Source organism: Hippocampus guttulatus, chromosome 10 (genome assembly GCF_054856545.1).
Source record: "Hippocampus guttulatus isolate MCC_2025c chromosome 10, RoL_Hgut_1.0, whole genome shotgun sequence".
NCBI lineage: Eukaryota > Metazoa > Chordata > Actinopteri > Syngnathiformes > Syngnathidae > Hippocampus > Hippocampus guttulatus.
The window spans coordinates 16,268,650-16,286,232 of record NC_141270.1 but is presented as its reverse complement, the minus strand read 5'-3'; the positions used below and the strand labels follow the sequence as shown (position 1 = coordinate 16,286,232).

Below are 17,583 nucleotides of genomic sequence, written 5' to 3'. Positions count from 1 at the left end.
GTATAAATGTACGTGGTGGAGGCATGGTCCTGTTTTCAACGGCAAACTAGTTGGCTGAGATCTTTGGTGGAGCCAAGCTACCTGATATGATGCTTGAAGGTATACTTTGCGTTGACAGGTTTGCCCTTTCATGATCGTGACCGCTCTAACGGGTTGGCATTGAAACACTTTAGTTACCGTTTCCCTTGGAGGGCCGTTATGACTGAAACCAAAAAAAAAAAAGAGTCAATAATAATGGTTTATTCAACTATTGTCGAAGTTACTCTCATGAAGGGTTTGGTCACAAGAAAATGCAAACAATATGCCTTTTATTTACGCCATATGAATGAACGAGATGAATATGAAATGTTTAATTTTGGTAGAGATATTACTAAGCATCATGGAAGTTGACATGTTTGATTTGCCTTCGCGGGCAACATAAAATGATGTGGTGGGCCATATCTGGCCCCCGGGCCTTGAGTTTGACACCTGCGACTTCGAAAGAAAGCCAGAGGAAACACCCACATTCAATCACCTCAAGTAATTTATGCTAACAAAAGACTCCAAGAAGTCATGCAGCAACTGAACTGTGGTTTGAAGAAAAAAAAAACCCAAAAAGTACTTGTCTCACTAGTCTCTGTTCATGACAAGCCAGTGAGTGATAATTTAGTCCTCTTTATTTTTTTATACAATTATTATAAAACTTTAAAAACAATTTGTTTCAAGTCAGATATTCCTCCCCTCTGTCTTTCGCAGAGAAAATGAAATCCAGGCAGTGAACAGGGTCAATATCTTAGCATGCTTCTAAATTTATAGATTTTTAGGCTAGTTTGATCCCTGATCAGCTAAATTCTGTATGGCCACAGACCCAAATCCATTGACAAATACCTTTGAATACTTCTTCTGTCACATGCCACGCCACTTTCAGTGCGCAGCTCCAATGCCAGACACAGCTGCGAGCACATGCTCTGGCAGTCATCGCTCAGCGCCTCCACTTACTAGGTACACATACCAAGACATTCATGAGCCACCCTTGAGCACAGCTGGATCCGAACCAAAATGCAATGCACGCACCTCATCAAAGTGAAAATATACCGAACATGTTTATCCATCGCATTCCACTGCATGAGTGGGAACCAAAATACACAATGTATGTTGACATATGTGGCTTAATCAATACAAAAAGTTCAAGGTTTCTGTTTGCCTCATCTGTCCTCCTCAGGAGCTCATTGTGCGCTTATCCGGTGTGTCACATCCCTTCCCCAAGCTACTGACCCCCCCAGCTACCTTGAACTGAAGGCGGCTATTTTTGGTCTCAGGCTTCCTTCAAATCACCAGGGGAGCTCTGAAAATTCTGCGTGAAAGGCATGTCTGTCTGATGATCGTTAAATGACGCCACATGTTGAGTTTCACACGCAAAACCTGACAGGCCACAATTGGTATTTCATGTTCCAAAATCCCAATGACGCAACCTTTGGCTTGCTTCATTGGAATATGTTGAGCATGATTACCAAAAATAATTTCGAGGTAAAATATTACACTCAATGTATCATCAAGTGACTTTACTGACTAAACATTGTAAAGAGGTATGTCGAAGGACCACACAGTCCATTCTGGGTTGCTTGGTTGACCTCCAGTTTCTTCAGATGTAGAATCCATTTTACCAACAGAGCATCATAGTGATAGAGCGAATCTGTTCCAGGGTCACGCTGTGACCACCATAAAACCTTTTTATATGAAAATGCAATATTCTAACCTTCTAATAAGTGTAATAGGACATAAACCACACCACAATTAATTTAAAATGAAAAAAAACCCCAAACACTTCTTACCCATTGATGAGGGAAGATAATTACCCAAGGCCAGCCAACTTCCAACTGTTTAATGTTTCCTAGTGTCATACAATTGTAAAAACAAGTCACAGCTGAACAGCAACAGTCAAACAACACACATTTCAGCATGTATACTATCAGAAAGTGCAACCACAATCGATACATATATATATATATATGATATACTGTACATATATGTATCGAAGTGAGTGGTTTCATATCGCAGTTTTGCAAGGTCAAATTTGCATTTTACGCCTCATCAAAACGCAGTGAATAGCAAAACTGTTAATCTACTGACAAGACAACCATCAAAAGAAAATAGAAGAAGAACCTCCGAGACTGTCCCGTAAGGCTTTGCTGTGCTCACGTCACCTACTGATGGTAGTCGGAGGTTGAGGGAAGCTCCGTGCTACTTACGTAGAAGCTACTTTGGCTGGCTACAAATGGACCTAAACATGTTCCCGAGTCACTCCTAAGTCAGTAATCATCGCCTGCGTGGCAGCAAATAAGCAAGTCAAGTCAAGTCAACAGTATTTATAGAGCACTTTCAAACAGCCATCGCTGCATACAAAGTGCTGTACATGGAGCAATTTAACATATACAATAAACAGTCAAACAAATCGGTAATAAAGACGGTAGAAAGCACCAAACAGTAAAACCAAGAACAAATCTAAGTCATGCTGAGTCGAATGCCAAAGAATACAAGTGAGTTTTGAGGAGGGTTTTGAAGATGAGGAGCGAGGAGGCTTGCCGAATGTTCAGTGGGAGGTCATTCCAGAGAGAGGGACCAGCAACAGAAAAGGCTCGATCCCCTCTGAGCCTCAGTTTAGTTCTTGGTACTTCTAATAATGTCTGGTCCGCTGACCTGAGGAGCCGGGCAGGTGTGTAGGGGCGGATGACCTCAGAGAGGTAAGGTGGCGCAAGGTCATTAGAGATTTGAAAACAAATAAGAGGATCTTGAAAATAACTCTAAAATGTATGGGGAGCCAGTGAAGGGATGCCAGAGTAGGAGTTATGTGCTCCCTCTTACGAGTACCAGTCAAGAGGCGAGCAGCGGCATTCTGGACCAGCTGAAGGCGCTTAATGGAGGACTGGCTGACTCCAAAGTAAAGGGCATTGCAGTAATCGAGCCGGGATGTGACAAAGGCATGAATTACTGTCTCAAAGTGTTCATGAGAGAGGTCGAAGAAGCCACGCTAAATGCTAAGAGAACTTAAAAGGCTAGCATGTTTTAACACTGCAATTACGTGCTTGGGGGATTGATTTTACTTTTCACTGATGTCTGGCTGGAACCGCGCTACAGCCGAAAACATCCAACTTTGATCAATAAGACAGCATGACAATTAATACTCGCTAAACAGAACCAAAACTGGAAAAACATAGCTTCTGTTAAGGTGTTTGGCAGCCAGGAGGAGTGACCTTGAAAGTTAAACTTATCTTAATACAGTATTGTATAAAATATTTATAACTCAACAAAACCTTTTGCACAATGTTATTGTTGAGCTTTTTAAAAAAATGTTTTTTAGCTTTGCTTACAGACAAGAAAATATGGTTTGCTGCTATACCTAATGTGAATTTAAGAATTAAAGTCTGATGATTCTATAGAAAAAAACATTTGTTCATTTATTTTGTTGTCATATTTTTTTTAATTCAATATAACACTTGCTTCAGGTCCCTCAGATTAACATGAAAAAAGCCCTTTAAAATTTGAATGGTGCGCCTGAAAATAAAGTACCGTAATTGGTTTGACAACAACAAAAAACCCCAATTATTTCAAGCCTTTTTGAGAAGGACTGCATGATGTATATATTTTAGCAAACGGTAGGATTGTTCCCAGAATGGAAAGAGCAATTATAGTCTTACGTCTGATGCACAACATGTTGGAACATGCGTGTCAGGTCAGGCCCATTTCATTATTTGCAGAAACAACATCAGTTTCAAGCTCTAATGGTATTTCTAAGAAGTACTTTAAACCCTCCTTTGGCAGTCGTAAATTCCCCATTGAGACTCTTGTGAAAATCATGAATTGGTGTTTGTGAAACGTAGCTCCACACGCAGACGGAAAAAGAGTGTTTGGCTGATTAGCTGGCCATGGAAATTGTAACAGGGCTGTATCAAGGGTTGTGTAAATGGAACCGCTGCAACAAGGGAGCAGAATACAACACAGAATGATGCCATATGTATTCTTTTTAATACATTATCCAAGAATCAAATATCTTTAAATATATAATAACCTGTTTGAATAGTTGACACTAGCTGCGCGATGTAAAAAGAACACTGTATTGTAAAGTCGAAAAAAAAGGAAGAAAAAAAGAACATTGAAAGAAATGACCTGGATTTATAAAATCTAATGAAGTCCCACATCACTTAAACGTACATGTAATGTTGTGTTAAAGTGAGTGTCACTCAGGAACTCTGAGTCCATCTCCGTTTGCCTGAAACGGAGTGCACCTTGAGACCTTGGGCTATTTTCTTCCCTCCGTCTTCATGTCTTGTGAAGTTGTCTCATAGTCTATCATGGTATCAGTGACGGGCTGTGAGGCTGCTGGGTCCTGGAGGCTCAAAGGTACTCTTAGGTTCAGCCCGCCGTTTCCTACGCCCGCCAGTACGTCCCCTCCTGGCCTGTCACATTCTGATGCGGGTCCCTCACATTTCTCAGCCTCTGTGAAGACTTCATACGGTTTGAAGCTGTGAAATATGTTTGTGGCCAAATCATCACAATGAAGGTTGAATTAAACCCTCCCAGGGCAGGGTTTCACGTGTTTGATCATAAAAACTGTGAAAATATTCGTCTTCGGTCCACAACTAATTCAGTTATGCAAAAGAGAGCCTGGTATTAACTGCACAGTCACTCACTTGCACACATCCTCTCTCTCTCTCTCTCTCTCTCTCTCTCTCTCTCTCTCTCTCTTTCTCTCTCTTTGTCTCTCTCTCTCTCTCTGTTTGTGTCTCTTTCTCTCTAACATGAACATTTAGAAGCGCAAGTCGAAGATTTTGAGGCACAAACTGGATAGTGGACTTGCAACGTAGATATTCACTCCACTTATTTTCCCTCTATTCCTGATAAATGGGCAGAAGAGTGGAGCAGAAGTATGCTAGCAACAATAAGTACAATCGGAATTTGTTTCTCTCAAGCTTGTTTTGCCTTCACATGGAAGACCTTCTCCTCTTTATTCGCTGCTGCAGCAATGTAAAACAAGAAGAGGTTGCAGCAGAAAAAGGTTTTCCTTGTCAAGGCAAAAAAAGATAAAGGGAAACAAATTACAGTCGTATTTTGTTTCCCTACTTGGGTTAAATAAACACATTATAGAAGATGAGATGAAGTCTCGTTTTCCATTTTTCAATGGTTGGCATGAGGGTATGCGAGTTAATCAACAACGGGGCACATGGTTCGGACATCACGCACAGATGGGGTGGGTGTGGGGGGCGCATTTTGTCCAGTGACGATACAGACAGGCAATTTGAAACTAAATCGGGAAATCCAAACATTTTCCCCAAATTCCCGATAACTAACACAGCCCCTGCTTGTGTGTGTGTGAATATCTTGAAACGGTTTGCCAGGTTTGTCTCCAAGATAAATGCGTGTGCCTGATCAATAAATGCACATTCAACACTTGAACATTTACAAATGATAAGTCATGATAATTGCATACACATCATTTTAAAAAAGCACGTGAAAATTGTGCAAATATTTTTGAATCTAAAAAAACCACTTTGCAATTCACCAATATTTTTGTGGATCTGAATTTGCTGACCTGATAAACATGTGAAAGTCGCGGATTTATTTGTGTGAATAATTTTGTGACACATCTCTACCCATATGTAGACCAGATGCCCCACGATCAGATGTGCTCTGTTGTGTCAACAGCCCTAAAGTTGTGATCCTAGACTCGCCCCTGCTGTCAGCCATATGCGTTTCAGGCCAATTTACCTCACAAATCCGAGACGCGCATCGCTCAAGTTTAACATCTGTGTTTATAGTGCATTGGCCCTTTAAGAGAGCCCCGTGTTTCCGATTGGCACCGTGACGTCACAGCAGTGCGGGACTCCAGCCTATCGTGTGTGCACACTGAATGCGATGGTCCTGGTTAGAGTCCTGCTTCACGAGGGGACACTTTTACACTGTTCCAAGCAAGGAAAAGGTTGATCCCTGAAAAGAAGCAGACCCCACAGGCGCTCGCCGTGGATTAAAACGGAAACTTTTACGATGGAGATGCGAAAGTAGCGCGACAAGCAGCACGCCAACGACCGTCGCCAGCGGACCTTGCACTGCAAAGCAACTCCTTGGAGATGCACGGTCACTGCTGAAAAATATGCTCCAGCCAAGCCACCACCTCAGCCCCGGCGTCAGTCGCGAATTTCCCGTGTTTTAAGCAGCTTTCTTAGACGTCCGCCTCCGCTCGCTGGTTTGATTGCCTACCCGTGAAGTTCGCCATCCAGTCTTCTACCCACCTGCAGGAGAGAATCATGGCTGGAAAGCTGACTACGGCGCAAGGCACAGGAATACTGCTAGTGACAGCCAACGTCGGATCCCTGTTCGAGGATGTGAGTTTCTCCGTTCCCATCTTCCCCCTTAACCCCCCCCGCCCCTTTTCCCGCGTTGTGCACGTACTTGTTTGTTGCTTTTACGTTTTCAGACACGTTTTTGTATGCGTTACTCTTCCAACCTTTCAGCTTGTCACGACTCGCGCGTTTCAAGTCGCCCGCGGTAGCCTAAACTGCAACAGTCTCGCGCAGAAACACGCGAGGCTGTCATAGTTCTCATAAACACACTCAGTGGCTCTTTATGTTCAACGTTTCCTGTTGTATGTTTGCCATGGCCCACTTTCTTACTCGTGTCGTGTGTGCGTGTACTGTACGTGTGTGTGCGCGCGTGTGTGTATGTGAATAAATGATCAAGATTTCTATGTGTGTGTATGTGTGTGTGTGAGAACATGATCAAGATTTCAGTGAGACAGGAGATTCACGACACAAGCCCACGTTGTTGTCTGGTTGCCATCTCTAATAAAACCTGAGCAAAGGGTGATAATTATTCCCCCCCCCCCCCCCAACACACACAATCTTATATAAGTGTCATAGATTTTTGCGAATGTTGCGGTTAATAACCAAACAAGATCTAATAGCGTTTCATTTGTCACCAGAGGTTTCTGGAGCGAACGGCAGTGTGGATTGTCTTGAGCTTTTTCATTGCACTGAAATCTTAATACTGTAGTCAAAATTCAGAAGTAAACCACAGTGTCTCTCTAAAGTTGTAGAAAACTTGCAAACCGATGCTATCATGTCCTCACAACAGCTCAGGACAGTGTTACGGGATTTACCTCAGCTCATGGATTTTGCTTCTTCTTTGGCTTTTACTCTGAAATTTATGTGAAGTTAGCAGGGGCAAAGCAGGAACATCCGAGCCTCTCCATGTCGCTGCTTACTATTTATGGTTTGTTCTTATTTTTACGCTTTTCAACCTTAGTAACAGTGGTTGACTTATTTTTACACTTGCACGGCAGAACTTCGGCTGTGGCTGTTCATAGCAATTTCTTTCTGCAAATTCTGGTCAGATACTCCTGATTTGTTCATAAACGTGATATTTTGGATTCCACTGTATTACATTGAAAGTTTTTTTTTCTATGCTTTTGTGACATTGACATCCATGGCTAACCCAGTTGCATTAAATCAGGGTAAACAAGAGAGTTTCTCAAATGCTCCAAAGCCTCAGTGTCACTTTCAGTGGTGTTAGGAGTGTGTCTCCCTTTTGTTACACAATGGAAGAGTTCTCCCTCTGTGGCCTATAAATATCCCGGCTCTCAACGCAGCTTTGAATGTCTCATGGATTTTTCTCCCCCAGACTTTGAAAAGACGGAGCCAAAATGTCCATGGGAGTTTGTTTGTGTTCTTTGAGTGAGTGAGTGAGTGCGCTCTCCTGGTTCTTTTTATAGCTCCTCGTGTGTTGGTACCCCTGAAGTAACGGTTGAATGAAGTCTTTGTGGACTTGGATTCCAAATTTAGGTCTGCTCATGAGAAGGGTCATGTGAGACCCTGATGTCTAAACAATGTGGTAGCTAAGAGACCATCTGAATTTGGTTCTGTCTTCATAGTATTTCATTATTATATGTGTAGATAAGAAATGATACTTGCTAATGTATACAGATTCATTCATTTGTGGACAAGTGTTTTATGTTGACTGATTGCTTAACTCGTGTATGACTTTTTTGTTAGATGTACAACTCACAGTATTCTCCATTTAAACGAATTCCAGATTTATGCTATACCCGGGGGAGGGAACTCCACTGCCTTTTAGATCCATATCCTGCCTGTTTTCGATCCCTCCTTACGCCAACACATCTGATCCAATCGATCATGATCGTTTCAGGCCTCTACCTAGCTTGCTGATGAGCTGAATGTTTCTAGCATTTGGAAAACATGTTCAAAGGAGAGGAACTGAAACTTGTATCCTGCTTTAGACCCCCTCGGTCAACTGAACCTACTCCAATCATTTCATAGTTAGTTTTTAGTAGTTTTCCTGAACTGAATTATAGGGTTTAATGTTTTAAAGCATCAGAAAGCCAAGTCTAAGTTAGTGTTTCCTGAAATTAACTTCATTACTTCCTGTGTTTATTTATATCTTTACATTTTCTGTGAAGTTTATTTGCAAAGTGGGAATAAAATTACCTTTCAGAACTCTTCTTAGGGAGACTTTTCCAATATCAAAAATACTAAATTGCGATCCCTTTCTGTCACTCAGTGCTGTCATTTGTCTAGATGCGCTTTTCCTGCTTTTTCTCTTGTCTGTATAAAGGGCACGGGAGCATAAAGGGGCTGACCAAGTCGTCCTGGGCATTTTCTGCCTTCAGAGGTAGTAACTGGAACAGATGCGGGGCGCCACCTGTCTAAGACTACTGCAATGCCGGGGTAGAGAGTAACGTTTCACACTCCCAGTTACTTCTCCAACCCTGTTTTGCTGAAAACACTTGTTGCTGTCCGACAGTTATTGCCTGTGTCTCAACAGATGCTGGCATAGACGTCAGACTGTACATCTGCAGTAATTATGTGGTTTACAGCAGGGGTCCCCAACCTTTTTTGTCCAACGGACCAGTTTAATGTCAGACAATATTTTCAGGGACCAACCTGATGAATACCATGGCCGGATAAATACACCAAAATAATATGATATGACCTGCATGAAACTTGTGGTGTTTTCTAAATATAATAATAAACAGGCATCATGACACGAGAAACTCTGTGGTCGCTATGATAACGTTTAAACGTGCCTTCAAAATAAGACACACTGCAAATAAAAAGTGCATGAAAAATACCACTCACTATCGTCGCATATTATGCAGATTAGCTTGGTGCGTCGGAATCTCCCGTTGAGATGAATCCGTATTTTAAATAGGACTCCTGATACTGTCTATTAAATGTAGCCTTCTTTTTCTTGAAAGTCGGAGGCTCCTCGTCTGTCTCCTAATTTTGCTAGCTCCTGGGTTTCATTTTCGCGGTAACATATCACGTGACCGAGAAGGGCGCCTTGACCTGCGTCAAGAGTGACATACTGTAGACGGCTGTAACAGAGAATCCGTTAATTTTTCAAAATAAGACATCTTTCAGATTCCGAAATGAATAAAATGGAAGTAATGTAAGTTATTTAATCTTTCTGTGCGGCCCGGTACCGAATGACCCATGGACCGGTAGAGCGCACACAGTTGCGGCACTATACTGCCTTGCTGGGCGTTGTGTAAAACGCACGAGTGAATAAATGCCGGCATCACGGTTGCTGATGGCGATGCAGAAGTTTTGTAGAATCTCTGTCTTAAAAGAGCTTGACAAAAGTAATTTTCCTTTATTATTTCCTCTAAGATTATTTTGTGCTTTTCATCTTGCATGCTGATGGCGGGTAGAATGTTTCGTGGTAAATGTAATTGGGAAGAAAAAAAAATCAACATTAATATTTTTCTAATAACAATAATGAGGATAATGATGGATAATACTTTGTATATTAGTCAGTTACAGAATCAAATAAAACATTCTTGGGTGGGATAGTGGAATGCTTTGATGTGGTATCAAGAGAGAGAACATCAATTTCTTGTGACTTATAGAAAAGCATTGCAGTACTTGCAAGCACATAATTGTTCTATAATGTTGTAAAATGATCTTTGGCTGTGTGGTGCCACTCACTTTAAAAGGGCTAACCCGCATTTGCCTCCCATGAAATTGCCCATGTGATTATAAATGACAAGTGAAAGCTAATTAAAGCTTTCATTTTTACCTTGAAAGGGACACTTCACAATTGTACATTGTTTTGTCCATAATTAATTTGATAATGAGATTATTTTTCATGCACATTTAATAACTTTAAACATAATTTTACAATATCCTCCTGACTGGCTGTTCATTGAACATGTTTCAAGATAACTGTTGTGTGTAGAGCAGGGGTCCCCAACCGCCGGTCCGCGGGGCATTTTGTACCGGGCCGCACAATAAGAACTTACATTAATTCCGTTGTATTTATTTTGGAATACAAAAGATATATTTTTTTGAAAAATTACCAGATTCTGTGTTACATCCGTCTGTGTCACTCTTGACGCACGTCAAACCACAAAAACAAAATGCCGGAGCTTGCTAAATGAGTAAAATAAACTGCTGGAGATCGCAAATGACGGCAGCCTTAAAAGTACGTTCGAGACAACAACTCTGCCGGTGTTCTGGATTCAAGTTATGGCTGAATACTCTGAGATTGCCACAATAGCACTGTTGCTATTTCCGACATGCTACCTGTGTGAGGCGGGGGTTTTGTGCAGCAATGGCGACTAAAAATAAATTACGAAGTAGACTCGACATAAAGCACACACTTCAGGTGTCATTGTCTCCTATTACCCCGAGATGGGACCGTCTGGTTGCAGAAAATCAAGCTCGGGGCTGTGGTGAGTCGTCATTTTCATGCACTTTGAATTTGCGTTGTATCGTATTTTGAAGGCATCAAACATTACCATAGTGTGTTTATTATTATATTTCGAAAACACCACCGTTTTCATGCAGCTCATACCATATTATTTTGTTGTATTATTTCCGCCACACCTTAAATACCGGTCCCTGAAAATATTGTCTGACATAAACCGGTCCATGGGGCAAAAAAGGTTGGGGACCCCTGGTGTAGAGGATGGACTGGACTGCGCTATGATAGACAGCTTCGCCAAATGGAATGCATCCAAAGCATTAATCCTGAAAGAATGAAGCCATATCATTTCCAGCCAGATTTTCCACTCTCGATGTGAAAGATGCAGCGCCGGGTGGTCTGGTTGATGGCACAAAAAACACTTTTAGAACACAAGTTGACCAGGAAGTCCGGTAGACAGCACTGTGTCTACCATGTCTTTGGTCATTCCACGCGCATGGACAATATTATAATTAATGTGTCCTCCTACCTTACCTGCATGAAGGTCAGAGAGCTGCTTTGGTCCGGTGTCTCAGCGATTAATTTAGTTTATTAAGTGTGGACTCCTCTCAAGTAATGTACATAAAGGCCACAATGTCACTGCCTGCTTCCACCGGAAATCACAAAAGTTTGAGACAGGGTTCCTCCCTCAGGCAGTTAAACTCATCTCACACTTCATGCTCCTTAAAAATACTCAGCACGGCGTTTGTTTTTAATATCACCTGCGTGGCATCCTGTCCAAATCACTCCTTGTCCCGGAAATGCTCACTGCACGTGCGCTTACACCTGCCTGTTCTTATTAAGTTGTGCACATGGGGATTTGACAAAACTTGCGTTGGAACAGGGCGGCCCGGTAGTCCAGTGGTTAGCACGTCGGCTTCACAGTGCAGAGGTACCGGGTTCGATTCCAGCTCCGGCCTCCCTGTGTGGAGTTTGCATGTTCTCCCCGGGCCTGCGTGGGTTTTCTCCGGGTGCTCCGGTTTCCTCCCACATTCCAAAAACATGCATGTCAGGCTGATTGGACACTCTAAATTGTCCCTAGGTGTGAGTGTGGGCGTGGATGGTTGTTCGTCTCTGTGTGCCCTCCGATTGGCTGGCAACTGATTCAGGGTGTCCCCCGCCTACTGCCCGGAGATGGCTGGGATAGGCTCCAGCACCCCCCGCGATCCTAGTGAGGATCAAGCGGTTCGGAAAATGGATGGATGGATGCGTTGGAACATTTTTTGTTATTTAAAAAAAAAAAGTGGAATAACATGCCAGTGTGCACCTTGTTTGCTGTTTCTGTTCAACCCCTCACAAATTTTTGCTCTGCATTATGGCATTGTTTTCTTTCTCTCCTCCTTGTTGTTCAATCTGCATCGATTGTCCGGCAGTAACATCTTGTTGGACCCATCGTGGGTGTATCTGCGTGTAGAAAACGTTGCCATAAAAGTGAAAGATATCAGTATAGAGGTGTCTTTTTCATCTAGGCATTTTTCAAGCTAACTAATTAATACCAATCAAGCCGCATGTAAAATTCAAGAAGCCGTCCTTTCACTGAGCGTCCTATAATCTGGTTGAAGTGAGTTCAAGCTCCAAAATACACTGAGAACTTGACAAAGCAATAATGGTTGATTGAAATGTTCCGAAAATAATCTTCCATTAACTTCTGCGCTGTATACTTTAATTTTCCTTCTAGTTCATATATTTCACACGGCATATTAACCCTGTTGATTCCGAAGCCTTATGTCAGTGATGTCCATGATCAGGATCATTATCAGACTTCTCAGAGGTTGCAGATTTACATTTACGTTTTGGTCTGCTGTGCAATATTTTGTATGTTGATGTCATATCTAGATGATGTTGCTCTGCTGGCTCCCACGAAACACATTTGAAATGCTGCAGGGTTATGCAGAGCAGAAAAAATATGTTTCGCTTCCTTTCAACTCGATGGACTTGGTCAAAGCCCAAGAGCAAATTGCTTCTGAGCAATAAGGAATCAATTATTAAGAAGGCCTTTCAAAAGCAAACTAAACCGAACTGTGTTGTCCACTGTGCCATCTCATTACGGCAAATAGTCATCAAATTATATCAGACAACCTGTATGTCATTAGCCTGCAACACATTACACACCAGTAGCATGATCCATTCCACTCCGTAATTTCGCCCCCCCCCAAAAACAAACAAACAAACAAAACAAAACCAAAAAAACTTTTCAAGTATTACTAGATTTTGCTGCTTCTCCCTCTCCAGATCATCTAATATCAGGGCTGAGGCAATCCATTTTCCCAAGGGGCAGCATGTACTGCTTGTACCTACCGAACATACACGCATGATAACGTACACATTAATTTATGTGGCAGTTTGCAGGGAAGTGCTTTCAAAATAGCATTACTTTCTAAATAAAAGTCACCGTGATTATTTTTATGTTTTAATTTGATTGCAAAAAGACCTCATATGCATCGGTCAGAGACTTGACAGGCCCGTGGGCTTTACTTTTTGTGCGATATTTTGAAAAATAGTGGGGGAATGCTTTCCAGCCTATCGCAATTACGCCTGGTTAAGTCCCAAGGTTGTAACCCCACCCCCAGATTTCTCATAGCCTTGGCAAAGTGCCCGTCAATAAGATACTGACCCCACTGCTGGGTCATCTGTGTGCGAACTGAGTTGTTCGACTTCATTCCATTACATGACACAGTCATTTTTCATGTCTGACTAAAATGTTTAAATAGACTATATATAATAATAATAATAATAATGCATTTTATTTAAAAGCGCCTTTCATGCCACCCAAGGACACTGCACAGACAACAAGAAAACACAATGCAAAAATTAGTAAACGAGATACCACATAAAAACAGGACATAAAATCATAAAAACATTCAGCAAAAACAAGCAGCATATGTGTAATATCAGTTTGAATTAGTGCTGCAACTGATGAGTTTAATCTGTCAATTATAAATTTAGATTAATTGATGATTCGGAAGGCGGCGCGGTGATCGATTGCCTAGTAGGTCCGCCTCACACTGTAGAGGTGCAGAGTTCGATCCCGGACCGGCCTTCCTGTGTGAAGTTTGTATGTTCTCCCCGTGCCTGCGTGGGTTTTCTCCGGGGGCTCCGGTTTCCTCCCACATTCCAGAAACATGCATGGCAGGTTAATGGAACACACTTAATTGTCCCTAGGTGTGAGTGTGAGCGCAAATGGTTGTTTGTCTATGTGTGCCCTGCGATTGGCTGGCAACCAGACCCCGCCTACTTCCCAAAGACAGCTGCGATAGGCTCCAGCACGCCCGCGACTCTTGTGAGGATAAGTGGATTAGAAAAATGGATCGATGGATGATGAATTGTGTAAATAAAATATGTTTTAATTTCCATCTCTAAACTAGGACAAAATCATTAATAATTGTTTTTCATAAGTATGATCATATCATATGTATGAAAATGTCTTACTTGGATTTGATTAACAGTCATCAGTCCGCTTTCATGGAGGATTACAGAAACATGAGGTCATTAACTGTTCAAAGGCTGAAATTCCGAGGATTTGGATAATTTTATCTCTAAATGATTACTCGATTATCAAAATAGTCATCGATTAATTTTGATCATGAAATATTTGTTGATTACTCTATTAATTGTTGCACCTCTAAATTGAATGCATGCTTGTTATTGATTTATGTAACAATATACAGTTACAGTTACAAGTTTGCAGCTCTGCCAACTTGGGTTTGACCTGAACAACATACAGTTGTGACAGCACGGTCCATCTGTGATGAGCCTGTTTTTCTGGTTACACAAAACACATTTGTTGAATACACAGGATATAGAAAAGTCTACACACCACTGTTCAAATGCCATTTTTTTTTGTGATATACAGTGACTTGAGACAGGACTGACTTACTCACAATAAGCAGCAGTTTGGCAAATAGTGAGCAATCTAATGGCGAAAGAGGTGTCATGCTTTAATGCCGCTCCCAGTTGATGTTTACTGTCAAGCTAAACATAAAACACAGAGGATTACATCTTCTGTATTTGAATCAATCACACTTTTGCCCTTGGAAAGTCCACTTGGCTTGATTCTTAAAAAAATAAAATAAAAAATGCAAAACGTCATTGCTTGCTAGCGGTTAGAATCAATGGTTGCTGTGTTAGAAGCAACAGATATTTTAGCCCAGACATGGGTGCAACACATGTCGACAGATAATATTGCAGTACTCACCGGCATATATTGTTGACCACAAACACAAGCATTTTCAAGGATATTGATCAAAAACATTTTCACTGTCGATCAGATCGGGGAGCAAAATCAGTTCGATCACGTCTTGAATCAAATGAGTGTTCATTATTTGACTGCAACCAACTGAATCACTCTATTTGATTTCTGTCATCCTCTCCCTCTCTGTAGATTGACAGTCCTTTATGATTCCTATTGTCAAAGTTGGCATTTTTGTCTTTAATTTGGCGCAGGAAAAAAAAAATGAACAAATGGCAGTTGTCACGTGCAGTAGAATTGATGTGAATACTTCTCACCCTGTCTTGATCCAGTTACACCAGACAAACTATGAACAATCAAGTCAAGCATGTAGCACATCATTACAAATTGAAATATATGGAGGTTAGGAGGATCCATCCCCACCTTTTAACAGATTTTGCCAGCTCTTCAGCACGCGTAATGTGTGTGTGTGTGCGTGTGTGTGTGTGTGTGGTTCTTTTCCCTGTCTTATCAACGCTGCTCTTTGCAGAGGGTTATCACTTGGTCTTCCCCTCGCAGCAATAAAGCTTCCACTGTGACTCCCTCAACACAATGCAAACCCAGCATTGTCTCTGCGTCTCCCAATCTCTTCCAAATGCTATTTCCAGAATTCAGCTGGGAGTATACAATAGCTCCACCTAAGACGTCCTACTAACAACAAGCTATTGTTAGGTTTGTCAGGAAGATGCTTTTATCGTCAGTGGCAATCTCTGTCACTAAAAGTATGAATCGAAGGCTCAAGTGTTTCGATGGAAAGACATTCTTTAGCATCACACTGAGAATGTCAGATTGATGTTTTATTTATAGTTTGCTACGTTTTGCACGTGTCAATGTGGTGAGAGGCTTTTGAATTCACACTTGGCTTCCCTACACATAAGTGCGCACACTTTTGCCATTTGCCTGTCAACGCTCCTTCTCACGAGTGTGAGTTCATCTCAGGGGCACCTACGAACTGGCCAGTCGATATCTCAGCAAAACCAATGGCGTTCACTGTGCCTGTCCTGCTACTTTGCAAAACATTTTAATCGGCAAGTGTGGCCAGAAAATAGGCTTATTTGATGAAGAAAAGACAAAAACTGTGTTCTCTAAAAGGAATTAATGTGACAATTAGGACCCAACCGATGAACAGGCCTGTGGATTAAATTGCCCGATTTCGGTCTTCTAAATATCGGTAAAAATTGTCGGTAAATGTGTGACGTTTGCCATTTTGTTGTTGTTGTTTGTGGAAGACAAACCAAAATATCGTGGATGAATTCCTGTATTGATAGCACACACCTTGGCATTGACACATAGGTAAAGTTTCCCAAAAATGAGCAATATCTGACTCATTTTCAATAGATGGCCTATTTTAAAACTATTTTCATAAATAGGGCGCACCGCATTTTCAGGCGCATAGAATAGAAGCTACAATAGTGGCTGAGGTTGCGTTATGCATCCACTAGATGGAGCTAAGCTAAAGAAATACAATACAATACAGCTTTATTTGTACAGCGCTTTCACAACCAATGCAGCTGTAACAAAACACTTTACAGAACATTTAAAATACTATGTCCAAGAAATCAGAATATTGATCCATATATAAGGTGCATCAGATTTCAGGCGCACTGTTGGCTTTCGAATAAATTGAATGCTTTTAGCTGCGCTTTATAGTGTGGAAAATACGTGAGATTTTCTCTCCAGTGTCCAGACATTTAACTATTTCAGTGTCAGCCATTAAAAAAAGGAAACTATTCAGTGCTAGCCATTTAGACGATTCTTTCAAGGCTGACAGATTCGTGTGTTTTATGACCAAAAAAAAAAAGCTGGAATTTGGGTCCAGCATTCCTATTAGGATGTTAGTGGTAGCTGTAATCCACCGCATTTCCCTGCTGCAAGGTAACATGTTTTTAATCTACCATTGCTGATTAGAACAGCTTCCCCAGCATTGCTTAATGTGTCTAAATGCGTCTGATAAATGTATCCTTTCAAAAGCATTTTAAAATATAAATACTCAAATAAAGTTATATTTAAAAAGGCAATGCATCCTTGAATGCGAGTTAAAATTATGCCGACAGCAGCTTTTTATGTCTTTAAGCATGAACAAACATGAAATTGCATTATATTGAATACATTATATGCTGTCAGTATATACATACAGATTACCCAACCAAATCAAATAATAATTTTGATTTGAGCACAGAAAGATTTTACCTCACTGATCCAATTCCAGCAACTCATTTATTTGGCACTTAATTTACAAATTCTCTTATGAGCATCTCTGCTCTGTTGTGCTCATTTTTTGATAGGGAACTTCAGTCCTTGCAATTATGTGCTGCATTGGGACATTACACAGGTCTTCTGGGCAATTATCTCTCAGCTGGCAAAAAATTATTTCACCCCCGCTGATGCAATGAGAAGCTTCTCATTAGCATGTTGCAATTGGCCAGGGAGCAGAAGGATTCAACTCTGTCGAAATAGATGTCTTTGGCAGTCTTGTTGAATTGCCCTCCTGAGATGTTTTGGGACCGTTTTAATGGTTGAATCTCAGTTTTGCTGTTCAATGGGTTTTGACAAATTGAATTTAGTTATTTGCATTTCACAGTATTCCTTGAAAAGACATTGTACAACAACATATTTGGATA

At 41.3% G+C, this 17,583-nt stretch overlaps 1 protein-coding gene across 3 annotated transcripts in view; it reads left to right on the top strand.

Moving 5' to 3' along the window:
- The first annotated feature begins 5,849 nt into the window (after positions 1-5,849).
- Positions 5,850-17,583, top strand: part of inpp5a (inositol polyphosphate-5-phosphatase A) — a 148,713-nt gene continuing 136,979 nt past the window's right edge. For all 3 annotated transcript variants that reach the window (XM_086122327.1, XM_086122325.1, XM_086122326.1), the window contains exon 1: positions 5,850-6,356. In XM_086122327.1, the coding sequence (XP_085978453.1) occupies positions 6,279-6,356 (78 nt within the window). In that variant the 5' untranslated portion in view covers positions 5,850-6,278. The remainder of the gene's footprint in view (positions 6,357-17,583) is intronic.